The 12,910-nt window shown below is 38.6% G+C and overlaps 1 protein-coding gene across 1 annotated transcript in view; it reads right to left on the reverse strand.

Annotated features, from left to right (window-relative positions):
* ATAD2 (ATPase family AAA domain containing 2) overlaps window positions 1-12,448 on the reverse strand; it is a 64,568-nt gene extending 52,120 nt beyond the window's left edge. The window contains exon 1 of the mRNA XM_081266733.1: window positions 12,068-12,448. Within this exon, the coding sequence (XP_081122859.1) occupies window positions 12,068-12,235 (168 nt within the window). The 5' untranslated portion in view covers window positions 12,236-12,448. The remainder of the gene's footprint in view (window positions 1-12,067) is intronic.
* Window positions 12,449-12,910: the final 462 nt, after the last annotated feature.

Genomic DNA, 12,910 nt, shown 5'->3' on the forward strand with positions numbered 1-12,910 from the left:
CAGTGCAGGATCACTTTCATATCTAAACTAAAAATTTCCTGATAAACAAATATCAGCAATGTCTATGAAATAGTTAATATAAGATTTATTCCTGACTTACGCTTCTATTTCATAACAAGTAGTTCAGATAGTGGAGTTCCACAACTGATTTTTTTTTTTCAAATGAGCCCCAGCCCCACCCCCTTCCCAGCTTTACTCTGTTGTTAAATTTTATCAGGGCATTTAATTTTGTTTGGGGCAGAAATATTTGGTTGGTTCACAGCTAAAGTAAGGATTTTTATGCCACAAGAATTTATCTAAAAATTAGACCGGAGTTCGTAAAATATTAAATGATTCATATGATTTGTTAGCACCGTTATCAGTGTGCTCATTTTAAGGATATTTGAAAAAAGAATATCTACACCTTCATCAAGTGTTCCAAACCTTCACTTAAACAGCAAGACAAGATATTACATCACGTGGCTCTTCTATAGGTGGCTGTTATTACCTATAACTTTAGCTCTAAGACTTTCCATGGAATATCTTCAGGGAATCTATTTCCAGATTCTCAACTTCCCTATGTACTTTTTCTTAAAACCAATTTGCCTGAGAAAGCACAAGGCACCCCATTCATTTGTCTTTCTTCCACTTTACAAAATAAAGTCCTATCACTCACCCATTCAGAATCCAACTCATTCAGATTCAGGACTGCCTCAAGGCATTAAAAACTTTCATAAAGCCAAAGGAAAAAAAAAATAATGAGGTAAGGTGTTTGGAAACTGAGTGAGTGAGTAGCAAGCCACCTGGCAAATCCTTTCACTTGTTAGGTAGTTTTTTTCCTTTTTTTTTTCTTTTTGGTGCCAGGGATTGAACCTAGGGGCACTTAACCACTGAGTCACACCCTCAGTCCTTTTTATTTTATTATTTATTTATTTATTTATTTTTAAGAGAGAATTTTAATATTTATTTTTTAGTTTTCGGTGGACACAACATCTTTGTATGTGGTGCTGAGGATCGAACCTGGGCCATACACATGCCAGGCAAACGTGCTACCGCTTAAGCCACATCCCCAGCCCAGTCCTTTTTATTTTGAGATAGGATCTTGTTAAGTTGCTGAGGCTGGCTTTGAACTTAGCCTCACTAGTTGCTGGGATTACAAGTGTGTACCACCACACCTAGCTTTTTGTTAGAAAGTTTCTAATACTTGCTTTCAACAAAATTGACAGGAGACCTAATAAAGCTAAGAGACAAAAATAAATTTTTGAAAGTGATTTTTGAAATATTAAGCCAGAAAAACTAAGTGACACTATCAAACAGAACTCCTTTCATTAATATCTACATAGTTATATGTACAATGTTTTCTCGTTGCTTATATTTATAAGAAACAGAATTGAACACTGTCTTCATCAATAACAAATACATGAGTTAGCTGGACAGGTAGGGAGACTTCATGAGACTAATAAAATTTTATTTTCTATGTTTAGTCCTTTCTAATCAAAACAGATGTTTTTGTTTTTTTAATTTATTATTATTAATTATGCTAACTTGATCTACAAGTTTTATTTCTTAGAGCCTACAGTCATAGAAAAGTAGGGAAAATTTTCAAATTCTGTTTTAAAAGAATGAAAAGCTGGCTGATAAATAACTTTCAAACATAACATATCAAGATAGAATTTGGTGGGTCAAATAGACTAAAAATGCAAATTAAAGGGGAAAAAGAATCAAAGTAAATTTTCTGTTTGCTAAAAGAGCTTGTTTGTGTATCATTTTTTTAAACATTTCATGATACATCAAATAATTATGGTTCTCAGATTCCAGTAGATATAGCACAAACGGTAACTTAAAACTGTACAAAAGACTAAGAGCTAAAAAAAAAAAAAAATTAGGAATTCTCGGAAGAAAACATAAGATTTGGAAAGCTTCTCAACTTTAAATTTGGCAATGATTTCTCAGAAATGATATCCAAACCAGAGATATCAAAACTAAAACTTTTTGTGCATCAAAGGATACTATCAACAGAATGAAAAAGTAACCTACAGAATAGGAGAAAATATGTGCAACACCTATCTAATAAGGAGTTGATAACTAGAATATATTAAGAACTCCTAGCTGGGTATGGTGGCACGTGCCTGTAATCCTCACCACTTGGGAGGTGAAGGAAGGCAGGAGGACCTCAAGTTCAAGGCCAGCACCAGCAATTTAATGAAGCCCTGAGCAACTTAGCAAGTCCCTATCTCAAAATAAAAAATAAAAAGGATTAGGGATACAGCTCAGTGGTAAAGAACCTAGGCTCAATCCTCACAACTGAAAACACACACACAAAAAAAAACCACTCATATTTCAACAACAAAAAATAAAGCAACCAATTAAAAAGCAAAGGATGAATAAAAAAGTGGCATATATACACAATGGAATATTACTCAGCAATAAGAGTATAAAATCATGGCATTTGCAGGTAAATAGATGGAGTTAGAGAAGATATTACTAAGTGAAGTTAGCCAATCCCAAAAAAACAAATGTTGAATATTTTCTCTGATATAAGGAGGCTGATTCATACTGGGATAGGGAGAGAGAGCATGGGAGGAATAGACAAACTCTAGATAGGGCAGAGTTGTTGTAGGAGAAGGCATGGGATTAGAAATGATGGTGGAATGTGATGATCATTATTATCCAAAGTACATGTATAAAGATACTAACTGGTGTAAATATACTTTGTATACAACCAGGATATGAAAAATTGTGCTCTATATGTACAATAAGAATTGTAATGCATTCTGCTGTCATATATAAATAAATAAATAAATAAATGAATGAATATGCAATGGACAAGAGAAAGACACACACACACACACAGACACACAGAGGTAAGTGGTGGGGGAATAAGGTTGAGGCAGGAGGATCACAAGTTTGAAGCCATCATCAGAAATTAGTGAGGCCCTCAAAAATTTTATGTGATTCTGTCTCAAATTTTTGAAAAACTGGACTGGAGATGGAGCTCAGTGGTAAAGTGCCCCTAGGTTCAATCTCCAGTCTCTCAGTCTCTGACTCTCTCTCTCTCTTTCTCTCTCTCTCTCACACATACACACACACACACACACACACACACACACACACATACACACACGATTGGGGTGGGGAAGAAAGGGGAACAGGAGAAAAAAGGTGGGGCAGGGGAGAAAACAAGTACTGGTAGGGATATAGAGAAACTGGGACCCTTGTGTATTGCTGATGGGAATATAAAATGATATGGCAATATCTCAAAAAAATTAGACACAAAATTACCATATGATTCATTTTCTATATGATACCACTTCTGGGTATGTGCCCAAAGAAGTGAAAGCAGACTCTTGAATACCCATGTTCAAAGCACTTATTCAATAGCCAAAAAGTGGAAGTTCTCAAAAGAATGGATAAACAAAATGTGGTACATACAATGGAATATTATTCTGCCTTAAGAATGGAAATTTTAATACATGCTACAACACTAATTCTAAAGATACTAAAATAGCATGTCACAAAAAGTCAAATACTGTATGATTCCCCTTATATGAGATTCCTATAGTAGTCAAATTCAGAGAAACAAAGTTGAAAAAGTTCCAGAGGTGGATAACGGTGATGGTTACAGAAAAAAAAATTTAAGTTACAGAATTGTAATTTAAGAATGGTAAAGTTCATGCTATATATATTTTGTTACATAAGAAAGTAAACACCATCATATTCTGAGGGATTAAAAAAGATTTGTTTCCATAGAAAAAAAGAAAAGGGGGTGGTGATAATACTGAGGGGGGAAAAAAATCCCAAATCACTGGGATTACAGGCATGTAATCCCAGTGACTTGGGAGGCTGAGGCAAGAGAATTTTAAGTTTGAAGCCAGCAATATAATGAGTCCCTAAGCAACTCAGCCAGACCCTAACTCAAAAAACAAACAAACAAACAAACAGGGCTGGGGATGCAGAATACTAGTAGAGCACCCTCAGGTTCAATCTCCAACACCACAGAAAAAAGAGATTCCAAAAAAACTTATCTTCTAAGTAGTATAAAAAAAAAACCCTTTGATTTGCATTGTGAATGGCTTGAGTTCATCCTCTCTAAACAAAACACTAGGCAGTAAAGAAGGTTTTCCTCAAAGGTGTATAGAAAAAACCCAAACAGACTTTTGGCAGTCTCCTACAAAGAAGTATATGCTGGGGACTTTGAAACTCTCAGTAACTTTCAAAGACATTTCTTATGGCTGAGGATACAACTCAGTGGTAGAGCACCTACCTGACTAGCATGTGCAAAGTCCCGAGTTTGATTCCCAGAACTACCAAAACAAAAACAAAACAAAAAGACCCCACAAGTAAACATGCCCATTATAATTAGAAAAATGCACAAAGATGAAATTGTCACCCTTAATTCAAGCCATCCACAGAAAACCACTGTTAATCTTTTGATGCATAAACCAGTCTTTTCCTATGCAAACATATTCATATCACTTTTTTTTAATTGTACTAGAGGCAGAACCTATAGCCATAGCATACACTCTACCACTGTACTACAAGATTTTTAAATTAATATTTTGAAAAATATTGTTTAGTTGTAGTTGGACACAATGCCTTTATTTTATTTACTTATTCTTTATGTGGTGATTAGGATCAAACCCAGCACCTCGAATGTGCTAGACGAGCGCTGTACCGCTAAGCCACAATCCCAGCCCTAAAATTAATAATTATAATGTTTAATAACTTTTTCCTAAAAATACGAATATTTTCCCATGTCATTAAATGTTATTCTAAAACTCTTCTAAAATGAAACAACATTTTCAGTCATTACAAGGATCTACTTAAACATCCTGCTTGGCTGTGAGAGTACAGTTAAACAGGAGAAATAATTTTTTTTTTTAATATTTTTTAGTGTTGACGGACCTTTATTTTATTCATTTATTTATATGTGGTGCTGAGAATTGAACCCAGTGTTTCACACATGTGAGGCAAGCACTCTACCACTGAGCCACAACTCCAGTCCCAAGAAATAATTTCTAATGACCTATATAGCACAGTAGGATAACTATGATTGACAAAAATAAATTGAACATTTTAAAATAATTAAGAGAAAATTTTCAATGTTCCTAACACAAAAAAATTATATGTATCTGAGATGAGATATACTAATTACCTTATCTCACACTTTGTATAAATGTACTGAAAGGTCATACTATACCCCATAAATATGTACAATTAATTTTGTCAATTAAAAATAAATTTTAAGCCAGGCACGATGGTGCACTCCTATAGTCCCAGCAGTTTGGGAGGCTGAAACAGGAGGACTGTGAGTTCAAAGCTAGCCTCAGGTACTTAGTGAGGCTCTAAGAAAGCTAGTGAAACTCTGTCTCTAAATAAAATATAAAAGCAGGCTAGGGATATGGCTCAGTGGTTGAGTGCTCCTGGATTCAAAAAAGGGGGGATTTTTTCCCCCTCAGTATTATCACCACCCTTTTCTTTTTAAATAAATTTTAAAACTTCAAATTGCTTTATATATCATTGCAATTTTTTTAAAAAATGGTTTTTAGTTGTAGTTGACACAATACCTTTATTTTATTTATTTATTTTTATGTGGTGCTGAGGATGGAACCCAGGTCCTCGAACGTGCTAGGTGAGCCCTCTACTGCTGAGCCACAACCCCAGCCCCAATTTTTTAAAAAAAGTTCTTTTAGTTGTCAGTGGACCTTTATTTTATTTATTTGTGGTGCTAAGACTTGAACCAAGTGCTTCACATATGCTAGGCAAGTGCTCTACCACTGAGCCACAACTCCAGCCCTATTATTGTAATTTTTGATGTAATAAATGCCTCTAAATGAATAACTGTGTACAGCTGATCTTTAAAGGGAAATTAGCAGTTATTAAATCAAAAATCATAGTTTAATATGGTTAATTAAACTAATTCCTAAGAGATAAGTTAAACATCAACTGTTAAGAGTTATTAACACTAGATGTCAGAAATGGGGACTTTCACTTTCTACTTTACAGCATGTATTACTAGAAAAAAATTTCTAAAAAGTTCAAACAGAGAAAGCAATCTGAAAACTAAACTGATGTCCTTTTTTATTCTTTTGCTGAAATCTACTTAGATGTTGAGAACACTGATAGTTCTTTTTTCTTTTTTGGGGGGGTACCAGGGATTGACCTCAGGGTACTCAACCACTGAGCAGCATCCCCAGCCCTATTTTGTATTTTACTTAGACAGGGTCTCACTGAGTTGCTTAGTGCCTTCCTTTTGCTGAGGCTGGCTTTGAACTCATGATCCTCCTGCCACAGCCTCCCAAGCCGCTGAGATCACAGGTGTGCGCGACCATAATGGCAAGCATGACCACATCCGGCAAGCACTGATAGCTCTTTAAACAAAATTCTTTGTGTTTAAACATTACCAGCATTTTTTTCCCCCCAGTGGTACTGGGGATTGAATTCAGGGCCTTACAGATGCTAGGCAAACACTCTACCACTGAGCTACATTCTGAGCCCAAAAGCGAAGTTTTAAGAGACAGAAGAGCAGGGCATGGTATTCACACCCGTAATCTCAGAGGCTCAGGAGGCTGAGACGAGAGGATCATGAGTTCAAAGCCAGCGTCAGCAACTTGGCAAGGTTCTAGGCAACTCAGTGAGACCCTGTCTCTAAATAAAATACAAAAATGGGCTAGGGATGTGACTCAGTGGTTGAGTGCCCCTAGGTTCAATCCCCAGCACAAAAAAAAAAAAAAAAAAAAAAAAAAAAAAAAAAAAAAAAAAAAAAAAGGAAGAAAATATATTTTGTTTAAATTAAGTCTATTATGACCTTGTAGAATAACAAAAAAATTTCCCTAAAGTAGACCCACACTAGAAACATTGTTATTTTTCACAAGATCAAGTTAACACTTTCAATTCATGACAAAAGTGGGAGGGGCCAAATCAAATGTAAATTCAACAAATGAGGCTTAAACAGATTTTAAAGTCATTTGCAATACTGACATAAAATGTCTCATCCTAACTTTCCTTGAAAGCCTGAATAGCAGCATATTCTAAACCACAATGGTATTCCTATTATACCAAATGAAGCAAACGAGAATATCAACTAAGAATGGGCTGCATGTGGTGGTGCATACCTGTAATCCCAGAGACTGAGGCAGGAGGATTGCAAGTTTAAAGCCAGCCTCAGCAACTTAGGCCCTAAGCAACTTAGTTAGACCCTGTCTGGAGGTGGGGGGAGGGAGGGAGTGGGTGGGAGATGGAGATGTAGTTCAGTGGTTAAACACTTCTGAGTTCAATCCCCTGTACCTAAATAAATAAGAATGGATCAATTCCTCACCATTCACAAACTCCAGCAATTTGGTTTTTGCTTCTACACCACTTACCGTGAATGCACAACTATCTCCCAATAGCTGAGTTCAATGGTTTTTTCTCTACCTCACTGGCTTCTTTGGAGTTACTGTGGCCCTTCTTTAAATGCTTTGCTCTCTTGATTTATAGAAAATGCTTGGTTACAAAGTTCAACCTCTTCTCACCTTTAAAATATACCCATTGTTCACACTTCTTCTTTTTGTTTTGCTGTTTTTTATTTATTCTCAAGGATATGTAATCCTAACCTTTTCTCAGACCCTGGCACTAATATTCCCAAGGTCTACCTTTCACCTCTTCTACTGGAAATAAGTCTTCCCCCTTCCTGTGTCCTAACAACTCTTGGTCCCTGTGTTGTATTATTTGGCATTTCCTCTCCAGTTCTACTATTACCACCTTAAATTAAAATCTAGTTTTCTGTTTTGGTCTAGTGCAATAATGGTGTATTAAGGACCAAACTCTGGAGAGTACCTACATTTGATTCTTTGCATGCCATTTACAGATGTATAAATCTTTACAAGGTATCTGAGCCTATTTGTATATATTGGGTATTATGCCTAGCTCAAAGCAACTATAATCCAAGTGGTAGCTATTACCATCATAATCTTTTAACTCTCATTTACTGACTATAATCCATGTTAAACTCTATTGCACCAGATCCCTTTTCTAGTTCCCTACTGCTTCCTAAATAAAGGAACTTCTAAATCTAAAATAAAGAGTCTTTCAAGCTTAGGCATGAATGCAAAGCTGCCATGTCATCCAACTCCAGGGAGAACTACCCACTGTCCCATATTAAAATCTCCCTATCCATGCTTTGTGGATACTTCATTGAGTTGCATACTTTCATTTTCCTATGTTGTTATGCTTCAAGTTAAAAATTTCCCATATGTTGTACACAGACTAGTGCTAAGTTCGGAATATCTTTCCAGACTTCAAATAAATATACATTTAAGAAAAATAGTACTTTCTACATGCTGCAACATGTTTTATCTAACAACATATTGAAGGGTGAAAGTGTAGGTAAATACATCCCAATCATCACCCCCCACACACTATCCATCCTTAAGTGTCTCTTCAAAATAGAAAACAACCCTAAATCAAAGTGTTTTAGACTTGTGAAAGTACAGAAATAGACAATGGACAGTCTTGACTCTGGAGGAAAAAGCAACCACAGACAAGGCTCTAGCTCATAAGGTTGGTAAGATGAAAATAAAAGTTCAAAAAATAGAGTCAAAACAATAATACAATATTCAGGAAACTTATACAAGAAAAAACCAAAACACAAGTCTCAATAGAGTGAGACCATATTCAAAATGTAAAAGTAGAATGTATTTTAATAAATAGGTGTAGACACTTTCACAACTTGGAGATAAGGTCAGCCTCTATAGACCAAGAAAAATTCAAATTGTTGAATTAGTATGAATAAATTTAACCATCTGTAAAAGTAACCTATCCTAAGAAATGTCAATAAAATATAGCTGAAGGGACTAGGAAATGTATGAACATAAGCAGAGTGATCAGAGAGCTATCTCTGAAATACATCCTTGATGCTAAAAAAAAGGCAAAGTATAATCCATTCAAATGTTCTGGATGTAAAACCCCCAAATTAGAATATCTTCCAACCACAAAGGTATTTTTCATTTTTGACATTGGTGAGTTTTTGAAAGTATAAATTTATCACCCTTCAACACTATCCATTTATTTTAATTTAATCCTATACACACCAATTAACCTCTGATTATAATTTGGTGCCTTGATTTATAAAAGGGAAGGGTACTTGTCTCCAAAAAGTATTTTAAAAAAATGTATAATCCTGGCCTGGAAAGAAAAATCCTCCATCCTATAACACTCAGGTGAGTGCATTCTAATTACTCAATCACCACGTGGCATTTATGGCAAAGTCTTTGTATACTGCTGTTAGGTCTCCTCTCCTAGACTAAGTTCCTTTTAAGCAAAGACAATCAAAAACCAGTATTTATTACTGATCAACAACATGCTAAGTTTTGTTCTAGGTTCTGGAAATACATTGCCCAATAACAAGTCAAAATCCAAGTTCCTATGGAGTTACATTCTGATTTGGGGAGAGAAAAATACTTAGAAAAATAGGAAACTAAGGAATATGGCAGAATGTGATTTTAGAACATAAAAGGAAAAAAGGGCATGTCAAGGGGAATAGTTTGTAATTTTGAATAGGGCGTTTAGGGTAAGCACTATTGAAAAGATGAAATTTTAGCAAACACTTGAGAGACAGACTCCAAATCTGAATCAAGAGTTCTACAACTTGCTGTAAAGTGACTCTGAGAAAGTTATTTAAGTCTCTTATGCCTCATCTGCAAAACAAAGATAATCATACCCATCTCGTAGGGTTGTGAGGATCAATTTATTATTTCTACAAGTCTTGGAACACATGAAGCTCTCTGAGAGATTTATTTTTAGTTTAAAAAAATATAAAGGAAGATAAAAGAATGGGTTATGTGTTACTCCACGTTGAAGCAGAACAAGGGCAAAGGTCTTGGTATTAAGGGGCAGCTAAACCAGTGGCTAGAAAGGGAGTGAGTTTTGTAAAGGGAAGGAAGAGGATATCATTATAAAGGGAAGATGGTAATGGGGTGCAGAAATGCTTCTAAACTTTTAAACTTTTAATCTTAGGTGGGGAGTCCCTTAGAGGGTTTTGAGCAAAGGAGTAAACAACTATTTTTTACTTTTTAGAAAAACCACTGCACTGAGAACTGCTGGAGAAGCACAATATGCATAATAGCAGAAAACAGAGAGACCAAATTAAAATCTATTTTAATAATCCAGGCAAGAGATAATGACTTGAGAAATGGTCCGACTCTGAATGTTTCAAAAATAAAATCAACAGATACGCTAATGTATTAAATATGAGTAAAGTCAAGGGTGATCCTAAGGTTTTTGGCCTAAGGAACTGGAAAGTGAAGTGGCTATTGACTAAAATCACCTATGGTCTTATAACTAACAATATGTCAAGAGCTCATTTTAATGTCTTCACATACACAAACACATTTAATCCACACTACCCATGTGGTGGGTAATCACCCTACTTAACAAGTACATAAAACCGATTATTAGTAAACTTGGTAAGCTGTGATTTTAAACTAATAGTTGTCTTAAGAGCCTATGTACAATGGCAGGTATAGTGGCACATGCCTGTAATCCCTGCAACTTGGGAGACTGACGCAGGAGGATTACAAGTTCAAGACCAGCCTCAGCAACTTAGGAAGACCTTGTTTCAAAATAAAAAATAAAAGAGCTGGAGATGTAGCTCAATCAAAAAGTGCCCCTGAGTTCAATCCTCAGTACAAAAAAAAAAAAAAAAAAAAAAAAAAAAAAAAGGAGCCTATTACTTAACCAGAATTCAATATGTCATTAGGGTCACAGGATCTAGCATTATCCTGAAAATAACATTCAATAAATATTTATTGAAACAATTAGCTTTTCTATCACAGGTTAATAGGTCAAGTGACCTGAATTCAGTGCAGAAGTGTTTCCAGTTCAGAAATGTTCAGCTTCCTCAGATCTCTGCCAATTTCTGCACTTAAATGAGAAACACAGAAAGTCGGGAAATTATTTGTTTTCTCAATTTCAGAGACTGAAGGGAATGCCCCTCAGAAGAGGGGCAACCAATATGTGCCATCCATAAAAAGATATTAATTTCAGTTATCTTACAGACGATCCTAAAAAAAAAAACTTAGTACAAGACTGAGTCTGAACTAAAAAGGATTATGCTTTGTCACTCTGGTTACACACTTCACCTAAGCCTCTCATTCTGACTTCCAAGTTCCTAACCTTCCTATTTTTCCCACTTCCACACTTACCCTCACTCCAACTCCAGTATGCTACCTGCTGCCTTAACTTTAGTGTTGCTTCCTTAGCCTCTCCAATCTTTTTGTGAATGCTGTCCCTTCCACCTACCTCTTTCAGCAGCTGGGGTGAGAGGTGCATGCGAGTTTCTTTCCCTGTTTTAACTCTGCCCATTAAAAAAAATCTCATTTGTACATGAGACCTATAAGAAGCAATTCTTTCAAGAGGACACCATCACATTACAAATCTCCCCTATAGATATGTAACTGCAGCATAAAGGGAAGATACGGAGATAAAGAACCTAAGTTCCAATTTTAGATCCGCCACTTAGTGGTTACCTTTTCGAGTCTGTTTCTTCATCTGTCACAGATCATTCCTACACATTATGCAACCTGATATTCATTACGCTCTTATTCCGGAATCCCTCCGGATCCTAAACGGAGGTCCGGAAACCTGAATTACTGTGTATCCCTGGGGCCCCTAAAATGTTTATCATGCATACAGCAAGCAGTCAGCACATGCGTGTTGCTCTCTGCTGACTGTCGCGAACCCCGGGCAGGAGCCAGGGAGGATGGCCCAGGAGGTGGGGGAGGGCACGAACCACCGCGGCTCGGCCCCACACTGCACTTCAGCTCCGGCGGGCTTCGGCTTCCTCTTGCGTAAAAGTAGGAGGTAACCAACTGTTCGGCCCTCTTCCAGCCAGCTCCAGCGCGGCGACCCGACCCGCACCCCGTGAGGCTCGAATCACGAGAACCCTTCCATTTCGCACGTCCTCGACCACACTCCTCCCCCCACCAACTGACACCCCCACTAGCGCAGCGCACCGTGGTGTCCTCCTGGGGCCCGGCCGCCGGCAGTCCCCCCAGGCCGGGCCCGAGGGTCCCGCCCCAGGACGGTCCCACCCCAGGCCAGTACTCACGCCCGAAGCGGCCGCAGTGACGGCGGCTTTCTCCGCGGCGCCGGCCGAGCGAAGCCGCCTCCGTCCCATCTGCTCCAGGCTAAGGAACTCGCTGGACAGGTCCAGGGAGTCCGTGGCCGATGCGGTGGAGCGGCTGTGCAGCTCTAGACTGCTGCGGAGAACCACCATCGTCTCTGCCTGCAGGTCCAGGCGTCGCTGTGGTAGAGGGTCCGAGCTAGAAAAAGCAGCCGCTCAGGCGCTTCCGCGCTCCGAATTCTGGCGCCACTAGCCCCGCGCCGGCGGCCGCAGCGTGCGCGCCCGGAACCCCTCCGCCGTCTGCCCCGCCCACTCCGCCCCCGTGGAACAGCAACCTCGAAACTCCGCTATCTGAAAAGCACAGGAGGCGAGGCCCAAGTGGACCGCCACACACACTGACGGTGAGGAGCACCCGAGTCGATTCTGGCGGGACGACGATTGACTTCTTTTTTCCTTATGTAGTCCCAGCTCGATGAGCTGGGCGGAGGGAGACAGCGTGAGCGGTGCGCAGTCCCGTTTGGAATTTTGGCGCGTGCAGCCCGCAGGGGGAAGGGAGGCCGCCGCCCGTTCTCATTGGCTGGCGGCGCCTGGCGGCCCCGCCCCGCCCCTGCCGACACCTGCCTGCCGTTTCCCGCCATCTAAGATTCAAACGCAAGATGTGGGTCCTGGAGCCCTGAGAAATAAAGCCCTCAGCGTTGACAGCTTTCGACTCTGAGCCTCAAGAGCTCTTTACTGCCGACTTAACCACAGGCTGACTACCAAAGGGAAAAAAACGAAAGGAGCTTCAAGAGCCAGTAAAGCCCAGTAGTTAAGGACGCAGGCTCTGTC

This window comes from Spermophilus citellus, assembly GCF_964194105.1.
Source record: "Spermophilus citellus genome assembly, chromosome: 14".
Classification (NCBI taxonomy): domain Eukaryota; kingdom Metazoa; phylum Chordata; class Mammalia; order Rodentia; family Sciuridae; genus Spermophilus; species Spermophilus citellus.